The sequence below is a fragment of the Athene cunicularia genome (genome assembly GCF_003259725.1).
Source record: "Athene cunicularia isolate RWA chromosome Z unlocalized genomic scaffold, athCun1 chrZ_part2, whole genome shotgun sequence".
Classification (NCBI taxonomy): Eukaryota; Metazoa; Chordata; class Aves; order Strigiformes; family Strigidae; genus Athene; species Athene cunicularia.
The window spans coordinates 20826774-20843732 of NW_020799143.1; the positions used below are offsets into that span (position 1 = coordinate 20826774).

The 16959-nt window shown below is 36.8% G+C and overlaps 1 protein-coding gene across 3 annotated transcripts in view; it reads left to right on the forward strand.

The window, feature by feature from the left end:
• Positions 1-13424, forward strand: part of MLLT3 (MLLT3, super elongation complex subunit) — a 121268-nt gene extending 107844 nt beyond the window's left edge. For all 3 annotated transcript variants that reach the window (XM_026866425.1, XM_026866424.1, XM_026866423.1), the window contains 3 exons: positions 2120-2191; positions 3451-3522; positions 10686-13424. In XM_026866425.1, coding sequence (XP_026722226.1) covers positions 2120-2191; positions 3451-3522; positions 10686-10817 — 276 coding nt within the window. In that variant the 3' untranslated portion in view covers positions 10818-13424. The remainder of the gene's footprint in view (positions 1-2119; positions 2192-3450; positions 3523-10685) is intronic.
• The last annotated feature ends 3535 nt before the right edge of the window (positions 13425-16959 follow it).

A 16959-nucleotide genomic window follows, 5' to 3' on the forward strand; every position in this document is an offset into this window, starting at 1 on the left:
AGAAGAAGATTTCATGTCCAGAAAGCATTCTTATTGACCAGAAAGTATGTAGCCTTTTCTAAGTTGATCTGTACAAAAGTTTTTAAGAGTTTTTGGGGAAAAAAAAACGAACCAACAATGAAGAATATTGCATTTACTGGTGACATTAGGACAAGAAAAATAAAAGACCTGTCTATGTCTTGTTGTATAATGAAGACTAACTTCTACAGAGACAATGTAATTGTTAAGTAATTGTATCAGTATTGGCAGCCCACTCAGTCACACCTTTCATGTTCCTCTCCCCCTTTGGTGATCTAACAGAAGGTCTGCCTGCACGTTTAGACACTCCAAATAGCAGTGTGCCAGCTAAATTTGAAAGTCACATGCCGCCTTCTGTTTTTATAATTGAGCTGAATTTTTATAATTGAGCTGAAAATTAGAAATTTAGGGAAGCATTATGAGAATTCAAATTCTATGGACTGTAGCCACATTTGAATTCGCTGCTTTGTAGCATAGTGTTGCTTGCCAGGATGATGCTTTTGACTGATTAAATCAGGCTTGTCTTGACCAAGTCCATTCATAGAAATAAGGAGCTAAGACACAGTTAGTATTTCTAGAAGCCTCCTCAGATGTGATTAGTGCTGTGTCTCATCTAAACAAGAGCGCTTACAATGTTAGATTTCAACTACACATTAAGAACACTTTTCAAATATAACTTTTTCAAATATACTGTGTCTTTGCTAAGGTCCTATTTGAAACCAAGAATTTTCTTTCTTTAAAAACAAGAAAAGCATCAAAAAGGTACTGGAGCCATGCCTAGATGTCTGTTTTTTTTCAAAACAAGACTTTTTACTGGCCTACACAGCAGTAACCCCAGGGGATGTTGCATCAAAGAACTGGGATTTTTCTTTGGAAAAGTGTGTTTTGCTTTCTGGACATGCATCAGTCTTGGCTAAGTAAATCCTTACATAAAGTTAACTCAGATCTGCAGTCACTTTATACAGGGAAATAGTTGCCTGCCTGCTGTATTCTTATGGTGCTGGTCACCCTGGGGAGCACATATGTAATTTTAGTCATCTTTACCAAGGGAAGTAGAAATGGGAGGGAATTTAGAACAAGCTGGCAGTGAGGCTTTTTGCTAGTCTAGAAGACTTGCTTTTACAGGACTTGTTACCTTGTTTTATTTGGTGAGGTTTGTCCAGTGTTGTGACTGTCCAGTGTGGTTTTGGAGATAATCATGCTAGTGATGTTAGTCTTACTGACAATGAAGTGTGAAACAAAATCTCCCATAATCTGTGATCATTTATTTTCATTTGGTGTTTTTCAGAAGAACTGATCATATTTGATGTTAGGAATGACATGGGATTTTTTTTTTTTTAATTCTACTTTTAACTTCAAAGCATGTGTGTTGTGTGTGGAAAAACTGTAAGAACATTCAACAGTTCTGTTTCCCTAACTTCCTCACCTCAGTCTGAAAATTTTCATATTAAGTATGGTGTTCTGATGCTTGTTGACATGCTTTTCTTGACTGTGGTTCAATACTCATCCAGTATTCTTGGTTTGTAGAAGTGGTAGTACATGTCTTTGTATGGCATTGAAGGAAGGATACCGTATAAGTGCAAGAGAAATTCTATTAAACACTTGTTCTTTCAGTTACAACTCGTGTGGTCATTTCAAAAACTATGTTTCAAAATCTCTGTTGTAGAAGAAAAAAGACAACACTGGGGAAAAAAACACAGGAAAAATAAACTGATCATGTGACGTTTCAGAGGCATTAGAGCGTACCTCAGCATCATTTTGTATTTGCAAAATCAGACCTCTTATCCTACCAGCAGGCAAAAGATACAAAAAAGTGTTGAAGAGGCTTTCTGTGACATGAAATTAGTTATTTTAAGGATTAATACTATCAATATCACTTAATTCCAGCAACTCAGCATTTTCTGCTGTAAACTGCTTTTTTTCTGACAAATATGAGTAGGTTGTGTGGATTAAAGAATGAAAAGCTCAGTTTTGACTTTGACTACATTTTCTCCATATGCTATATTCTTTGTGTTATTAACTGATTTTTCAGTTAATTTTTTCTCAGTAATTGTATCCACTTACGCATTTAATTTTTACAGGATTTTTTTTTCTTTTCCAGATTTTAGAAGTGAAAAGTCCAATAAAGCAAAACAAATCAGATAAACAAATAAAGAATGGGGATTGTGATAAGGTAAATGAGAATGAGGTAACAGTAAACTAGTGCAGAATGTGATATTAATGTATTTACTAAACACAAACCTTTGTTACACAATGAAGATCTTAGTAATTAGTATGTCTTTGCCTTCGGTTCCTTTAGGTGCAGATCTTTCTCTCCTTTTTTTTCTGTAATTCTTTATTCTTCTATGCTATTTTGAAAGTGTTTTCCTTCTCTTCAATACATGGGGTAATTTGGCAAATGTCACCAGTTGGGAATCTGTCATCTATTATTTATTTTATCTACTCTTCACCATGAGTTTGCATTGTCTTCACAGTGAAGTGGTACTTTTTGACAAGGAGAATTCACAGCTGTATTCCTCGCCAGTAAATAAATCAGTTAAAAAAATATATATGTTTTCCAAAATCCTTTCTGAAGGCTGTATATTAGGGAGTGGCAGTGTGATTTAGCATGTTAACTAGAATGACAAGAAGCAACAGTTACCATTTAGCACTGAGAAAGACAGTTTTGTTTAAAATCATGCCTGCTGGCCAAGGGTAAGAGCTCGAAGCCCTTGTGTAAGTGAACATAGCACAATTTCCCAGTGTGGACAGGTTCCTGAGAGGGTTCATCATTTACAGGTATTAGTGTCAACATTGTGGTAAGATGAGGTAGGAACCAAAGTTTCAGTATCTGTTGCTAGATTTTCAGTGGCCTGATCCATATGCTTTTTGGTTTCTTAAGCTGGATGCTGTATCTCTCTCTGCTTAAGAGAAAAAAAGATTTCTGATAGCTCAGATTGAAGGAGAAAGTTGGTAACTGGGTGGAGAGGTCCTGACATCCTGAGAAGGATGATGGTGGAATTTACCATTGGATTAATCTTGCTTGATTGTTTTCCCCTTATATCTGCTTGTTGATACAGAAAATTAATTATGTAGCTTTAGAGAGAAAGAGGGATTTGATTGTGTTTGGGGTTTATGTGGAAAGGTGGGAGATGTTTTTTGAAGATGCTGCTTTGACACTTCTTGCCACAGTTGAGATATAGCGATGATCTCCTACAGTAAAGGACCACCTAATAAGATTTTCATTGGCATGAAGTATCTAAAAACCCACGTATTTGGTTTTATTTAGCAAGAGAAAGCCAGACTACTAAATAAGAAAATTCAGCTCAAAGGGGATTTAAAAGTAAAATTACTGTTTGTATTGTTTTTGAAGACATCTGAAGTTTTTGAAATACATAGCTATGACTTAATTAACAAGTTGTTGTTGGGGGGGTGGGGGGGATTTGTTTCTAGGCATATCTCGATGAACTAGTAGAGCTCCACAGAAGATTAATGACACTGAGAGAGAGACATGTACTGCAGCAGGTGAGGAGCACTCTCATGCAATATCACAGTGTGCTCATTGAAATTGTGAAGTCACATCTATTCTTTTTCTTCATCTAAAACTCTGTAATCAGGTTTAAAAGCTTTCAAGCCTGTATAATCCATATACAGCCCATTACCACTTTCAGTGCAGCCTAGGGAATTTCTACGCATACTTTAAATTGAGTTGTCACAATAAAAGATAAATTTATTAAAAAATAAAAATGACTGAGCTAAGTTTTTCACCAATTCATGTTATGTTTCTCAACATACTGTATCAATAATTTGAAAACAGGGTGGAAGAATGGGTACAGCTGTGCACCATGACTTGATAAAAATCTTGTTGCTTTTTCCTAAAAATGACAGGCGTTTTCTCAGAAACAATTAAAGATGTTTTCTATGGCAAACATAAAAATGGAATTCAAAGCAAAACTCACTTTGGGGAAAAACACAATATATTCATTGAGTCTTATGAAGTCGTGGAACGAGTAAAATATGAAAATGTGCAAAAAGAAGGGTCCAAATTTAATGAAAGGTTGTGCAATAGTAAGAACAAAGAATAACATTCTATGTTTTGGGCAGCATTGTCAGGTACTATGGATTACACATTGTGAAGATTAAACAATAAGCGCTGTTAACAAAGCAAATGTAATTGTAGTAAAGATTGGTTTATTATGTTTAGTGCAATTATGAGCCAGTGTGGAATTTCTAAATTTCTCGAACTTGGAGAAGCGTGTTTAAAATATTTTGTAAGCCCCAGCATTAGTCTGTTTATTAGCTCAGGCTCAGTATTGTGAGTAAAGACGAGAAAATAATTGAAAGGTCGGTGAGAAGGAAGACCTTGGTTAAGCATACCCTTAAAGAGAAATTCTGAATTGTCAGATTTCATAAGTTACAATACACAATGATGCGTATTGGTTATCCCTGTTATTCAACATACTGTTGTTTCCCAAGTTCCATTTTGTCTACAAAGGGAACCAAATCACACTTTTAGAATAGTGGCAAAGGCAAATTTTATATCTACATCAGGAAATTACTGTGCAGGAGACTAAAAGGTGGGAATTGCAACACTCTCTCCACTTTACATTATTCATTAATTCTTAGAGAGTGCAGATATAAAAAGTCAATCTGAAAAAGCCTTGGAAATTCACATCCTAGCTTTGCTTCCTGAGCACGCACTTCCCCAGTTATCCAAGACATAGCTTTTGAATGGTTTCACTTCTGGTAGACCTCTGTAGCCAGTATTGCACAGTTACCACCTATCAGTACAGAACTGCATTACTGTCCTAGCCTGCACAGTGTGGCCATAAATCCAGATTTCACTGGCGCTGTATTGACAGCTTGCACAACAGAGGGTTTAGGTGACTTAATGTGAAATTTTGAAAAATAAAAACTTCTTCAAAACTTTTTATGCAAATCAAAGATAAAACCAAACAAGGAATGTTTTTGCCCATGAGGGTGGTCTAGCAGTGGAATTACAGTCCTGAAGAGGCTGTGCTGTCTCTATCCATGGAGCTTTTAAAATACTCACTGGATAAGCCTGGAGCTGTTTGATCTGACCTCACAGCTGAGCCTGCTCTGGGCAGGGTCTGAGACTAGCAAAATCCCTTCCAACTGGAATAATTCTGTCATCCTAAGAAATATTTTCCAAGCAAATAAGATGGTTCAAATTGAATCCATAATCCTCTTTCTCATCAAGGAGTATTTAAGTGTATTTGGTGGGGAAGAAATATTTATCTTTGTTAGGAAAATGATGGATTCATCCACTAGAGCTTCTTCAGTCTGATATTAGAGTACCATTGTAATCTGCTTCATGGGGTTACTAATACAAGGGAAAACTGTGTGAAAAGATACATAGCAGAGCTGGAAATTTAGAGTACCCTATTCTGAGTAAATGGAAAAAGAACAGTATATTCTTGTGCTTTTTAAACTAAAGATAGATTTTTTTTCTTTTCTCCTGAATGTATTTATAGACAGAAGAAAACATTCATTCATTGGCCTTCTCCTCACAACTAATGTGAAGAGTGTAATTTTAATACTGTAGTTCGTGACTTCTCATAACATTGTGTTTATTTAGTTACAATATTATAAAACTTAAGTTGATGTAGAATCCATGTTGTCTTGTTACCTGGGGGACTGGTTTGGAGTGTGTGCAGGCTGTCAGTACAGCCCTAGTAAAAGCTGGATTTATGGCCAGAGTGTGCCAGTAGGACAGTGATGCAATTCTCTACGTTCTGCAGTTCTGCAGTCCAGTTGATGGCTGGTAACTGTTTAATACTGACTACAGAGGTCTACCAGAATTCAATGGAAGAGCAAGTTATTTGCCAGTGTGTGTTAGCCAGTCTGAACTAGCAGATGGTCTGTGCTGTTATAAAACAAATAATTCAGTTTAGTTTTAAAGCCTTTGATCCCTTAATATTCTGTAATTCATTAATTCACATGGTTTTGTCAGTTTACAGAAATATTGAGTGGCTAACTTGCAGAGGCAGTGCTTCTCTGCATTACAACTAAACTGTCATCCCATCTTATATGTACTTACTGCTTTGCAGCTATGTAAGTAATGGAAAATACCACCAGTTAGCAGAGAAATAAAAAGAGTACAGGGCTAAGAAAGGTTTTAGGAGTGAATATGAAACTCCTAGACCAAGAAACGCAAGTATATAGAGACTACAGGAAGTACAAAGGTCAGGAGAGCAAGGAGTAAAACTGCAGGAAGGGATGGTAGTTACTATATGGGGAGAGGGATTGAGTGCAAAAACATGCAGCAGAAAACTGTAAATAGCTGCAACAGTTTTAGATGCAGTGGCTGTGTTGAAGTGGAGCGGTGGTGAAGTTGTGTGTTTTGAGTGGTGATTGTAATCTCTTTAGTCTATGTCAGGGCAGGCAATAATCTCTTGCAGATGTTAAAGTCTTCTACCCACAGACTTTTAGGGAATTTTTAGAGAAGAGACTTGCAAGAGAAGAATTAAGACATTGATCTTTCAGAAGTGCTGGCTTTTGAAGCTTACGCTAAGGGATGTGAAAAGGAGAGGACAGGTTTTTGCAATCTCAGTTGTTACCAAGTCCATAGGCATGACAGCAAACAGGAACACAGCCAGGCTGGAAATGAGAAAAAGATCTCTCTTTGAGAATGTGGCTCTTGCCCAAGAGAGGCATTTCTCTTTGACACACTTCGTTAGAGGAAGCCAAAATAAATCTGAAAAAAATGAGAGAGAAGGCAGGAGAGATGTGATACTGAACTACAAGTGCCTGCCTACTTAACTAAGTAATCCTGATGTAAAAGGACACTTATATAAGAATTGCCCAAGAGGGAGAAGGCAGGTGAAAAAAAACATATGATCAAGAAATAAGTCCTGGGAGAATCACATGAGCAATTTTTATGTGAATATTGGACCATGGCTAGATAGAAACTGGTCTGAAATGACATTTAGAAATCTCTCTCCCACCTCTTTCACTGTAGAGAAAACACTTGGGATTTACAGTGATGAGGCTCTTTTAAAAAAAAAAACCAACCCTCTGTGGTTTCCTGTGAAATAGTAGAGATAACTTTGTCTGCAATCACATTTTAATGTTGCATGTCTCTTATATTCAAATTTGGCTGGCTAAAACTAAGTTCCTAACTCTGCATTTTCAGTGCAGATGATGTTAACATGACCCTGTGAAAGGCAAGATTTCTGGTAAGACTTTGCCTCTTATTTTGAGGCATCAGAAGTCATATCTTCAGCTGGTGAAAAATCTCCTTAAAACCAGTGCACTAGACAGCACAGGCATAAGAAGGAAATTGAGGGCACTGCTGAAAGTTATATTTTTTATTTCCACAAGGTGCTTAACTTCAGATGGCAACTATCTTCTGAGAATTTTCTGCAAGGGGCAGCTTGCAGGTCTGGAAACTATCACATGGCCTATAACCCTCCATAAATTGAAAAATGACTATGTCATTAGTTGCACTTTGGCTTCCTTAAACACACTCATTTGCTTGTTTAAAGGCAGACAAATAGTTTTACTGTGATGGATAATGATGAAACTGAGCTGGAGAGACATTATGTAAACAGAGATGTACATTACAGCAGAAAAGCAAAGCTTACTACAGCAGAAAAAAAAAGAGATATTTTTGGATTTTGCAGCCTGAGCTCTCAGAATAAAACATTTTAATGCTGTGTTTTTAATATTATAACTGTCAGACTTCCTGGCAACTATCTCAACCTTTTATTCTTTTTCAAGTATTTCTGAACAGCATAAGGATGTGTATGCTAATACTGTATGTCATGAATCCCTCGTTGACTGGAACATGGGCAGGTGTTTTTCATAGAGCTGTCTGGGTTTATCTTGATATATTTTTGTACATCCATTAAAACTTCTGGGTTTCACTTCAGTCTGATTTACCAGGTGCCCTGATATTGTGGCTATGTTTCTTGAAGGCTGAATGAGGGATATGTTTAAAATGTTAATACTTCCCATGACCTAGAGATTAAAAGCCCAGAGCAGAACCTGATCAGTAAAAGTGCTTATCTTTTTTTTTTTTTTTTAAATACACAGTGATGTTTAAAAATACACATGTTAACATTTCTATGTAATCTTTGTTTCTAAAATCAGGTATATCGCTGTGGAGGTTATAAGGGGTAGTATTCTTCCACCATAATGCAAGGAAGCATTAGACAGAATTGTTCAGCATAGCTACATCTTCATGGCCTTGACTCCTGTAAACTTCTTGTGCAGTCATTTTTATCACACAGTGGATATTTGGAGATCAAGCCTGGGATTAGATTCCTAACTTGAAAAAAAGGAGGATGGATTGACTCCTTAGCTTCTTTCTTAGATGAGGCTCAAATAGTGCCAAAAATGAGAATGATACATAACACATATCAGAGTTTCATTCTGGTGACAATCTGGTTTGTCCTATTTGATTTTTTTTCTCGTGTTAATTGCAAAACAGTGGAAGATGAAAAAGTGTTACAAGACTCTGTGAATCAACAAGTGGACAAATGAAATTGACAATTTTAGATTTAAAATTCCCATATAGAAAAAAATTAAAACCAAGAGACACAGATTTTAAATGAAGTATTAATAAGAGCAGGATTATTCCTAAGTACTCTCAGAATTTTGGACAGGTACAAACCAAATTAAGCAGATTTTACTTTTATTTTTTTCCAACCTGTAAAATGGGAAGTGATTGTAAAGGGGAATTTTTATTGTAGCAGGCATTTCCCTCTTATTATTTTATCTTGTTTCCATTATGTTTAATCCACCCTGGTCTGTGTCTTTCCATGCCTGACAATACACATGAAGGTATTTAATTTGTCATCAATATAGTATTTTCTTCTGTGATCTTAGGAGAAAAAAAACATATGTTTATGTAATGAAATGGGGAGCATAAAGTTACAAAAGATTTATTTTAAATTTGTTGTTCTTTTTCAAGTTGGTGTATTCCTACCAGATTTGTCATTTTAAGGTATGTTCTGTAAGCCACGTGTGCATAACATCTGTATCTCCACCAGCTGTGGAAAAGGAATTAGTCAGAACAACAAGCTCAAACATGCAAGCAATATCTAGCAGCAGTGTTTCAGTGGAGGTGTATGTGGAAGCCCTAGAACTAAACGGGTTTCAAATTGAAGGATGCAAACAGGACATTGAGCCTAGCCCTAGTGCCACAGAAGGGGTGGTTGGAAAGACTGAGCAGAAGAGCAATGTTCTGTCAGTCCATGACACTACCTATAGGCCTGCTTCAGGATGGAGTGCTTTTTTGAGTGCTCACTTAGGATGTCTGCCTCTTGGAATGAAACTGCGTAAGAGATTTATAGCCATAGCGTGTTGGCACTATGTTAGCCCTATCTGACATAATGCTTTGGCTTTCCAAGATTCTGAATGGGTTTTTTAGGTAGGTGTACATCCTAGAACTTAATGTATCTGGAGTTACTTGTTACAGCAATTCACTGTTGAGTATGACCACTCTTTAAAAATGTAGACTACAATTCAGAAACTAAAAATGTCAAAACTGCAGAAAGGCACAAGTAATGTACGTATTGTTGATTTCACAGAATCATAGAAAGATTGGTTGGAAGGGACCTCTGGAGGTCATCTGGTCTGACCCTGCCCTGCTCAAGCAGGGACATGTAGAGCCAGTTGCCCAGGACTGTGCCAGATGGCATTTGAATGTCTCCCAACAGTGGAGACCCCCACAACACCCTATGCCCGTGCTTGGTCAGCCTCACAGGACAAAAGTGTTTCCTGATGTTCAGAGAGAACCTCCTGTGTTTCAGTTTGTGCCCATTACCTCTGGTCCTGTCGCTGGGCACCACTGAAAAGAGCCTGGCTCCTCCTTCTTTACACCCTCCCTTCAGATATTTGTACATGTTGGTAAGATCTTCTATGAGCTTTCTCTGCTCCAGGCTGAAGAGTCAAAGCTCTCTCAGCCTTTCCTCACAGGAGATGTGTTTTAGTGCCTATTCTTCTCAAGAACTCCTAACAGCTCTTGTTTCCTGTTTGAATGAAAGCTATGATTATAGATTAAATAGTCACCAGAAGAAGTGATCTTATGCTATTTATAGGAAACTTTCTTGGTTGATTTGGTTTAAAAAAATTGATTTAAGTCTGTTACTCAAGAAATAACTGCTGGTACATGAACTAATAGTTGATGTGAGAGCTCTTGAATAAATTTTTTGTTTGATATGGACTGGGTTCTGTAACAATTTATTTCCTTCCCTTGCTTGCAGACTCATGCCAATTATTTTCTAAACTAACCTGCTTAGAAACTGTGCACACAGTAAATATTCCAGAGATCTACCAGGGTTTTTTAATTTGCTTGGGGCTGAGGGGTGGGGAGATGTGCTGCCTTTTTTTTTTTTTTAAAGATTGACTTAGAAAATATGCAGATTGGTTTTTTAACTTTTGAAAAACATATTCTCAATGGTAGTGTTTGCTGGAACAGCAGATGGGTAGGTTGGCATTATGACTGATGATGATGTAAAAAAACCCAACCAAGTACTGCAGTCTGGACCGTAGTTCATGTTATAAAGGAAGTGAGTGATAAGGACAATGGTTTAAACTGCAAGTATTGGGGCAATGGGCTACTTGTATGTTATTTATATGGTACTTAGTGACATGTTAATAAGTTCAGTGGGCATTTAAAACTGCTGAAGTTTTCAATGGCATCTTTTCTTTCCTTTCAGATAGTAAATCTTATAGAAGAAACTGGACACTTTCATATCACAAATACAACCTTTGACTTTGATCTTTGCTCACTGGACAAAACCACAGTCCGTAAACTGCAGAGTTATCTGGAAACGTCTGGAACCTCATGAGGATTCGGCATCAAAAACTGTTCTTTAAATGAAACATTCAGAATGATGCAACCAAAATGGGGTGAAAAAGCAAAACAACCCTCTTCAGCTTTATTTTTCCTTAAAGACAGTCATCATCTCTTGATAAGGGAGAAGAAAAGTGGCAGGATTCAAGAGGACTGCTCTTCCCAAGAAGAAAATGCTCTGGATCAGTTTGCCTGGATAGCCTTGAAAAACAAACACACAAAACCAAACAAAAATACTTGGTCTTAATGAATGTGTATGGTATCATGTATCTCTCTGTGGTGTTCCTCTCCACAAGATGAATGCATGTTCAACACACTGCCTTATTACATAACTGATCTATTTATTATTGCATACATGTATTCTAAAGTCAGCGAGTCACTGAATGACACTACCAGATGAGCAAGTAGTAGGGTCCAATGTGTGCTCTTTTGATGCAGTACTATCACAACCCTAGTAACCTTATTCATGTTAAAATGCCACTTCTTGCTATCTTTCTCTAGTCACTTGAAACACTACGGTCTTGTTTCCACTTCTGCAGTTCCAGGAAACAAAGTACAAAGTTGGAGACCAGACAATGGTCCTATATTTTGTTTCCTGTGTGCCACAGTGGGTTGGACCACAGCATGTTGGATCACAGGTCCTTGGTTCTGTACATTTGTTGATCTTGGCCATGGTAGAAAATGCACCAGATCATAGGATCATATGACTTGCTGTCTAGCCTTAGTGAATAAACCAGTAAGACTTTTAACAGAAAATGTTATGTATACTGTCCTGAATCCAGCATCTTTTGCAATCTGCATTCTTGTGTCTGTTTAAATGTTATAAAATTAAATATATATGAGTGAAATATTCTGTAGGATCATGAGAGGAGAAACACTGGTCCTTCTTCTAAGGAAATGTTGTAGAAAATTCTTAATTTGGAGCTATTTATTACTACAAATTTCAACACTCCTCTGCTGTCAGTGTGTGACTCACTTTTAACATAAAACTGCATAACATTTTTGTTTGTTCATTATAGTATATGGTCTGCTTAGTTTGTTTTGGTGGTTTGTTTCTGGGGTTTTTGGGGATATTTACAACTGCTAAATTAAAACCCTTTATTTGAAAAAAAAATGTCATTATACAGTTACATGTTGGAATAAATACATCATATGTGTGTGTATATACACATATACACGCATCTGTGTGTGTGTATATATACACACACATGCATATATGCTTTTTACACTTTCCAGATTTTGCTATCTGTTCAATAACATATTGTGTTTCCAGAAGGATTTCTCGTCTATAAAACTGAGTATTCTTTCATGCCATCCATTATTCCTTAGAATCAGGATCCTTGTTTGTGCAGGATCAAATGAGAGGATGTGTACTCAGTTTCACATCAGAGCTTTGTGATGTCATATTGCTGATTTCTTGATGAAATCATAACCCTTCTATTAGAAGTTCAAATCTTCCAATGAAAAAAATGTTTAAAATGCTTCTGGATGCAAAGGTTTATTCAAGTTTACCAGCCTTAAAATATGTTATCTTGTTTCTGGACAGGCCAGTATGTCATGTGTATGCTTATATGCCACATGTAGTCTGTATGTGTAGAACTGAACAGTAGTATCTGTATGACTTACTGTTTCATGCACACAGCTTGTGCAGTACTGTAAACTAAATTCTTATTGGGGTTATTTCTTATTCAATGGTAAATCTTAATACTGTTTCTTTAAGTCCAAAGAAAATTTTACACTTCGCTCTTTTTGAGAGGGCGAGATATGGATTACATTGGGGATCTTATTTAAAGTCTTTGACCACACTCCACAGGAAGTCCTTCTCAGGCTTTCCAAGAATAAGTGTACTTTTTCAGTAATGTTATGACTCTTATTGACGATTGGCATGAAGCATACTTGAAGCGTTATGTTGTTCTTTTAAGTCCATGTCTTAATGTGCAATTGGGGAGTGGGGGGAGGAGTGGGAGTGTAATTTTGTTACTTTTGACATAAAGCAGGTGATGTGAGGAGGGGGAAGGGGTGCATGTGAAGGGGATAAACTTCATTTTTTATTGATTATTTTATATAAAAATGTTTGGAAATCTAAAAGCAACCTTAAAAACATTTGGTCTACTAGTGTGTATTCAACTTCCTATCATGTAGTTATACCAGATACATACGGACTTTGTTCATTTTGACTTTTATAACTAAGTTCTGTGCTAAAAACTCATTGAGTTTCAGGAGTGGAAGAATCCCATTATACTTCTAGTATGACTATTGCACTGTTTTGTTGGAAATGGTGAAATGAATAATTTTACTCTTAAAATACCAGATAAGCTTTATTATACACTGAGAACAGGGGTGGAAGAAAACAGCAAATAGGAGAATAGGCATAAAAGGGAGATGACAGCAATTGCAGTATCACGTTAGTGCTGAATTTCATGCAAATTGTGGATCATCCTTAAATTTTCTAATTTAGTGGGAGGGGGAAGAAAATAGACTGCAGTTTTGTGTGTGTGTTGACTTTTTCACAAAATTCTGATAGTATAATAGAGTTAATAAGTGTTGATCTAAATAAAGAAAAATTAGCTATTTTAATCTAATTTTGTATGCAGAAACAAAATAAATCCTTGTTCACTTAATTTCAGACATTCATATTTGTCTTCAAGAAAAAAAATATGTTACACTTCCAAGTCTTTAACTTATATGAGCATTGATCTTTGGGATGGGTTGAAGTGTTTTGTCAATAAACGTTTTGGAGTTTTACTTAACATCAAGCTGTTTAAAACAAAGTTATATGTGAGAATTTGGATTAATTCACAGAGGTGACCAGAGGGAGGTTAGCAGTAAGTTGCAGTAATTAAAAAATCATCTTCAGCATACTAGAACAGTGGTTGTATCCAATAGTAAGGACAGTTTTCATCTCGCCATTAGCTTTTCACCTCTGGATGTCCAGTTGAGTAGACAAGTTTTAATGTTTTTAGAAGTTTGAAGCCACTGAGAGGCTTTACAAAATTTTCAATGTCATCTAGATTTGAAGGCCATCTTAGTCTATGCTGAAGAAAGAGCGAGAAAGTAAGGAGGGTCATACACTGAAGTGAGGAGAGTCTTCCAAGGTAAAATAAAACCCATGCTCAGTCTTCAGCCTTTGGATTGTAAGAAGTGGTTGATCATTTGTCTCTCTCATCTTTTCATTGGTTGGTTAGGTTAAGTGTATACTTCCAATTCCAGAAGCAGAGTACACACAGTACAGTGCATTTGGAGAGCCCAGTATATTTCTATTCAAGTTTATTTTAGTCAGAAGGAAATTACAAATTCTTGGGTTTTGCCTGAGCTGTTGTCCTTCTTTCCCATTCTCACAGTGAAATAAGGTATGTTCACAATCTGGTTTGGGTCATTGGTCCTTACCTGGTAAGTATCATCTTGTTTTCTTAGAAGCTATACTAGTCTTTTGGGGTCTCTTGAATGACCCGTTGATGTCAAGACCTGTTATTTAGTTTGCAGAATTAATGATCTGAAGAGAAAACTGTTCAGTTGCTGAATGCATTATCTTAGTCTAGACACTGCTCCGATGGTAGGATATTTGATTTGCTTCACACAGTTTTTGTTGATACATCCCATCTTTTCCCACTTGCAGTTTAATGGCAAACTATCTTTTAGCAAACTCATTTCAGTCTATAGAGGGACCTGGTATTTTGTGTTTGCTCATTGGTCCGTTGATTTACAGTTTGCTGTAGTGCAGTGCGCTGAAACTGAGACAGAAAAAACTTAGACTTTCAGCCATAGCAGGAGCTAGCAGGAACTGCAAAAATAAGCAGTGCAAAACATGTGCTGGAGTTTAACAAGTGCAAGGCATGTGTTTTTATGAGCCTCAATAGTTTTCTTAATTGTTAAGCAGTATACAGTACAAGGTAGTGTACACCAGCAAGCTTTACTGTTAGACATAAAAGGCTTATGAACAGATGATGGGGACTAAAACTCATACATCTGCAGTGCTTTTGTGTGTGCTTGGTAGTTAATCAGTGCATTAACACAGCTAAACCAATGACATTTACAAGGCTGGCTCTGTGTCTGAGTGAGCAGATAAATTAACATCAAAGCACAATCCCACAAGGGCCTTGCATTTACTTGAGCAGCAAGAAATGCCACTGTGACTAGACAGGACAGAGAAGTATTACCACAGGGAGAACAATACCCTTTGGGGAGGGGGAACTAAAAAAAAAAAAAAAAAGGTGGTTCCTTACATTAACAGAGAATACAGTTTGCTGGTCAGCAGTTCTGTCTGCTGTAAGATAGGGTGACAGCTTGCAGAGTGGCAGCTTCTTTGGTTCATTGCTGCGTTGTTGCTGACTTGATGAAAGACAGATGTATTGCAGCATCATACAAAAATCTAAGCTGTTTTATGGTTTGAGATGCTAATGTCTGTTTAGCATTTTTTTTTCAATATTGCATCTTACTTATGCTCTATGTTTTACCTCAGCCAGATTTATTTTACTGCAAAGTGATAATCTTGCATTTTTCATCCTTCATTAACTTTTAATTTTTCCAATCTGGAAATTTCAGCAATGTCAAATAGACCTGTGAATAGAGCAGAAGATGTATTTTCATCGTCATTCAGTATCATTCTGACTGGAAGTAACCCTTTGTTGGATGTTACATCAAATGGGTCATGCATTTTCCTATGTTCCTTCAGAGAACTGAGGCTGTAAAGCTGGAATTTCTATTACTACCCTTCTCATCAGAGTGAGGAATAAATGATTACCTTTTATCATAGCTCACAGGGACACAGAATTCAAGGTCTGGGTTCTGTTTAGGAAATAGTAGGTTTGTGAAGTTGTCAGTTACATCTTCTTAGTAAGACCTAGAAATAAAGCCTATCTCTTTAGAGGAGAAAAGGAGAGGAAAAATCAACCAGAAATATTTTCACTCTGATAATAGGATTTTTTCCAACTTCATTCTTTCAGAAGCATCTAATGTCAGTAGAGAGACTACATACAAACCATTAAGGAATCAAAGGTACTGAAAAGATAAAACAAGTTGTATTAAAAGCCTGGCTGCAAAAGTAATAAGGTCATGATGCTGATATTGCTTTCAGTGTGGGGCAGACATTCCTAGCACATGTGGTTTGTGTATCCACATCTGAGTGGGTGGTCTAGGAAGCAGTGCAAAATGCCACAGGAGGGCTTAGTTTCTGAGCAGCGCAGAGGAGACATTCAGCATAGGCTCAGCCAGCATCACCCAGGCTATCCAAGATAAAGCAGTTTTCTTTCAGCTTTCATAAGCAGCTAAGTTTTCACTTTGCCTGTTCATCTAAATATTTGAATTCTTCTTTGCAACTACATGAGTCCCCATTCAGCAGTTTCATGCTTGCTAGGGACCTGGTTAGGTTTTGTGGTGGGGTTATTTTGATGTGGTTGTTACTTTCTTTGGGCAGGGCATGAGAAGATATAAGTGGAATGTGGTAATGGCTTCTTTTTTATTATTTTCCACTTCTGCCCAACAAATAACTTAAATATTTTCCCTCAAAAATTCTGTTATGTGTGGAAAGAAGGTAATACTGCTTTTATTAATGTCACTTTTTGTTAGCACAGTATATTATTAAGAGGATGAATTAAGGTGAAGCTTCTGTGAAAATGTACACATCTAATATTAGGATGTGGCTTGATAGAGCACTTGGTAGTCTGTTGAACCTCTGCACTCAGGGTGGCCTAGCAATGCTCATTATTATTATCATTCTTATTGAATGAGCTTGTGTAGCAAGTGATGTAAGTGATTAAGATACGCAGTTTTTGACTGTCTCTTGCCTAAGCTCCCTTGGATGTCTGCACACTACCTATGTAAAAAATGAATTGAGTGTCTGCTGGGGTTTTTCTGTGCTGAACAGCCTTTTCTCTTTGCATTATCACAGGTAACATGAGTGGGTGGCTAGAATAGGCACTTTCTACGGTCTTGCAAATATGGAACAGAATTCTGCAATGCCTTGCTATAAATTATGTTTGCGATTAGCAAAGATGTTGATAAATTTACTTTATCCTTTATTCTTTTGCCATTATAGATTTATTTTTTGGAGAGAGAGTTGTCCTCACTCCATCTATACAATATCTTCCTTCCTTCCTGGTTCACATTTTAAAAACAGTTAATAAAACATCAACATCTTC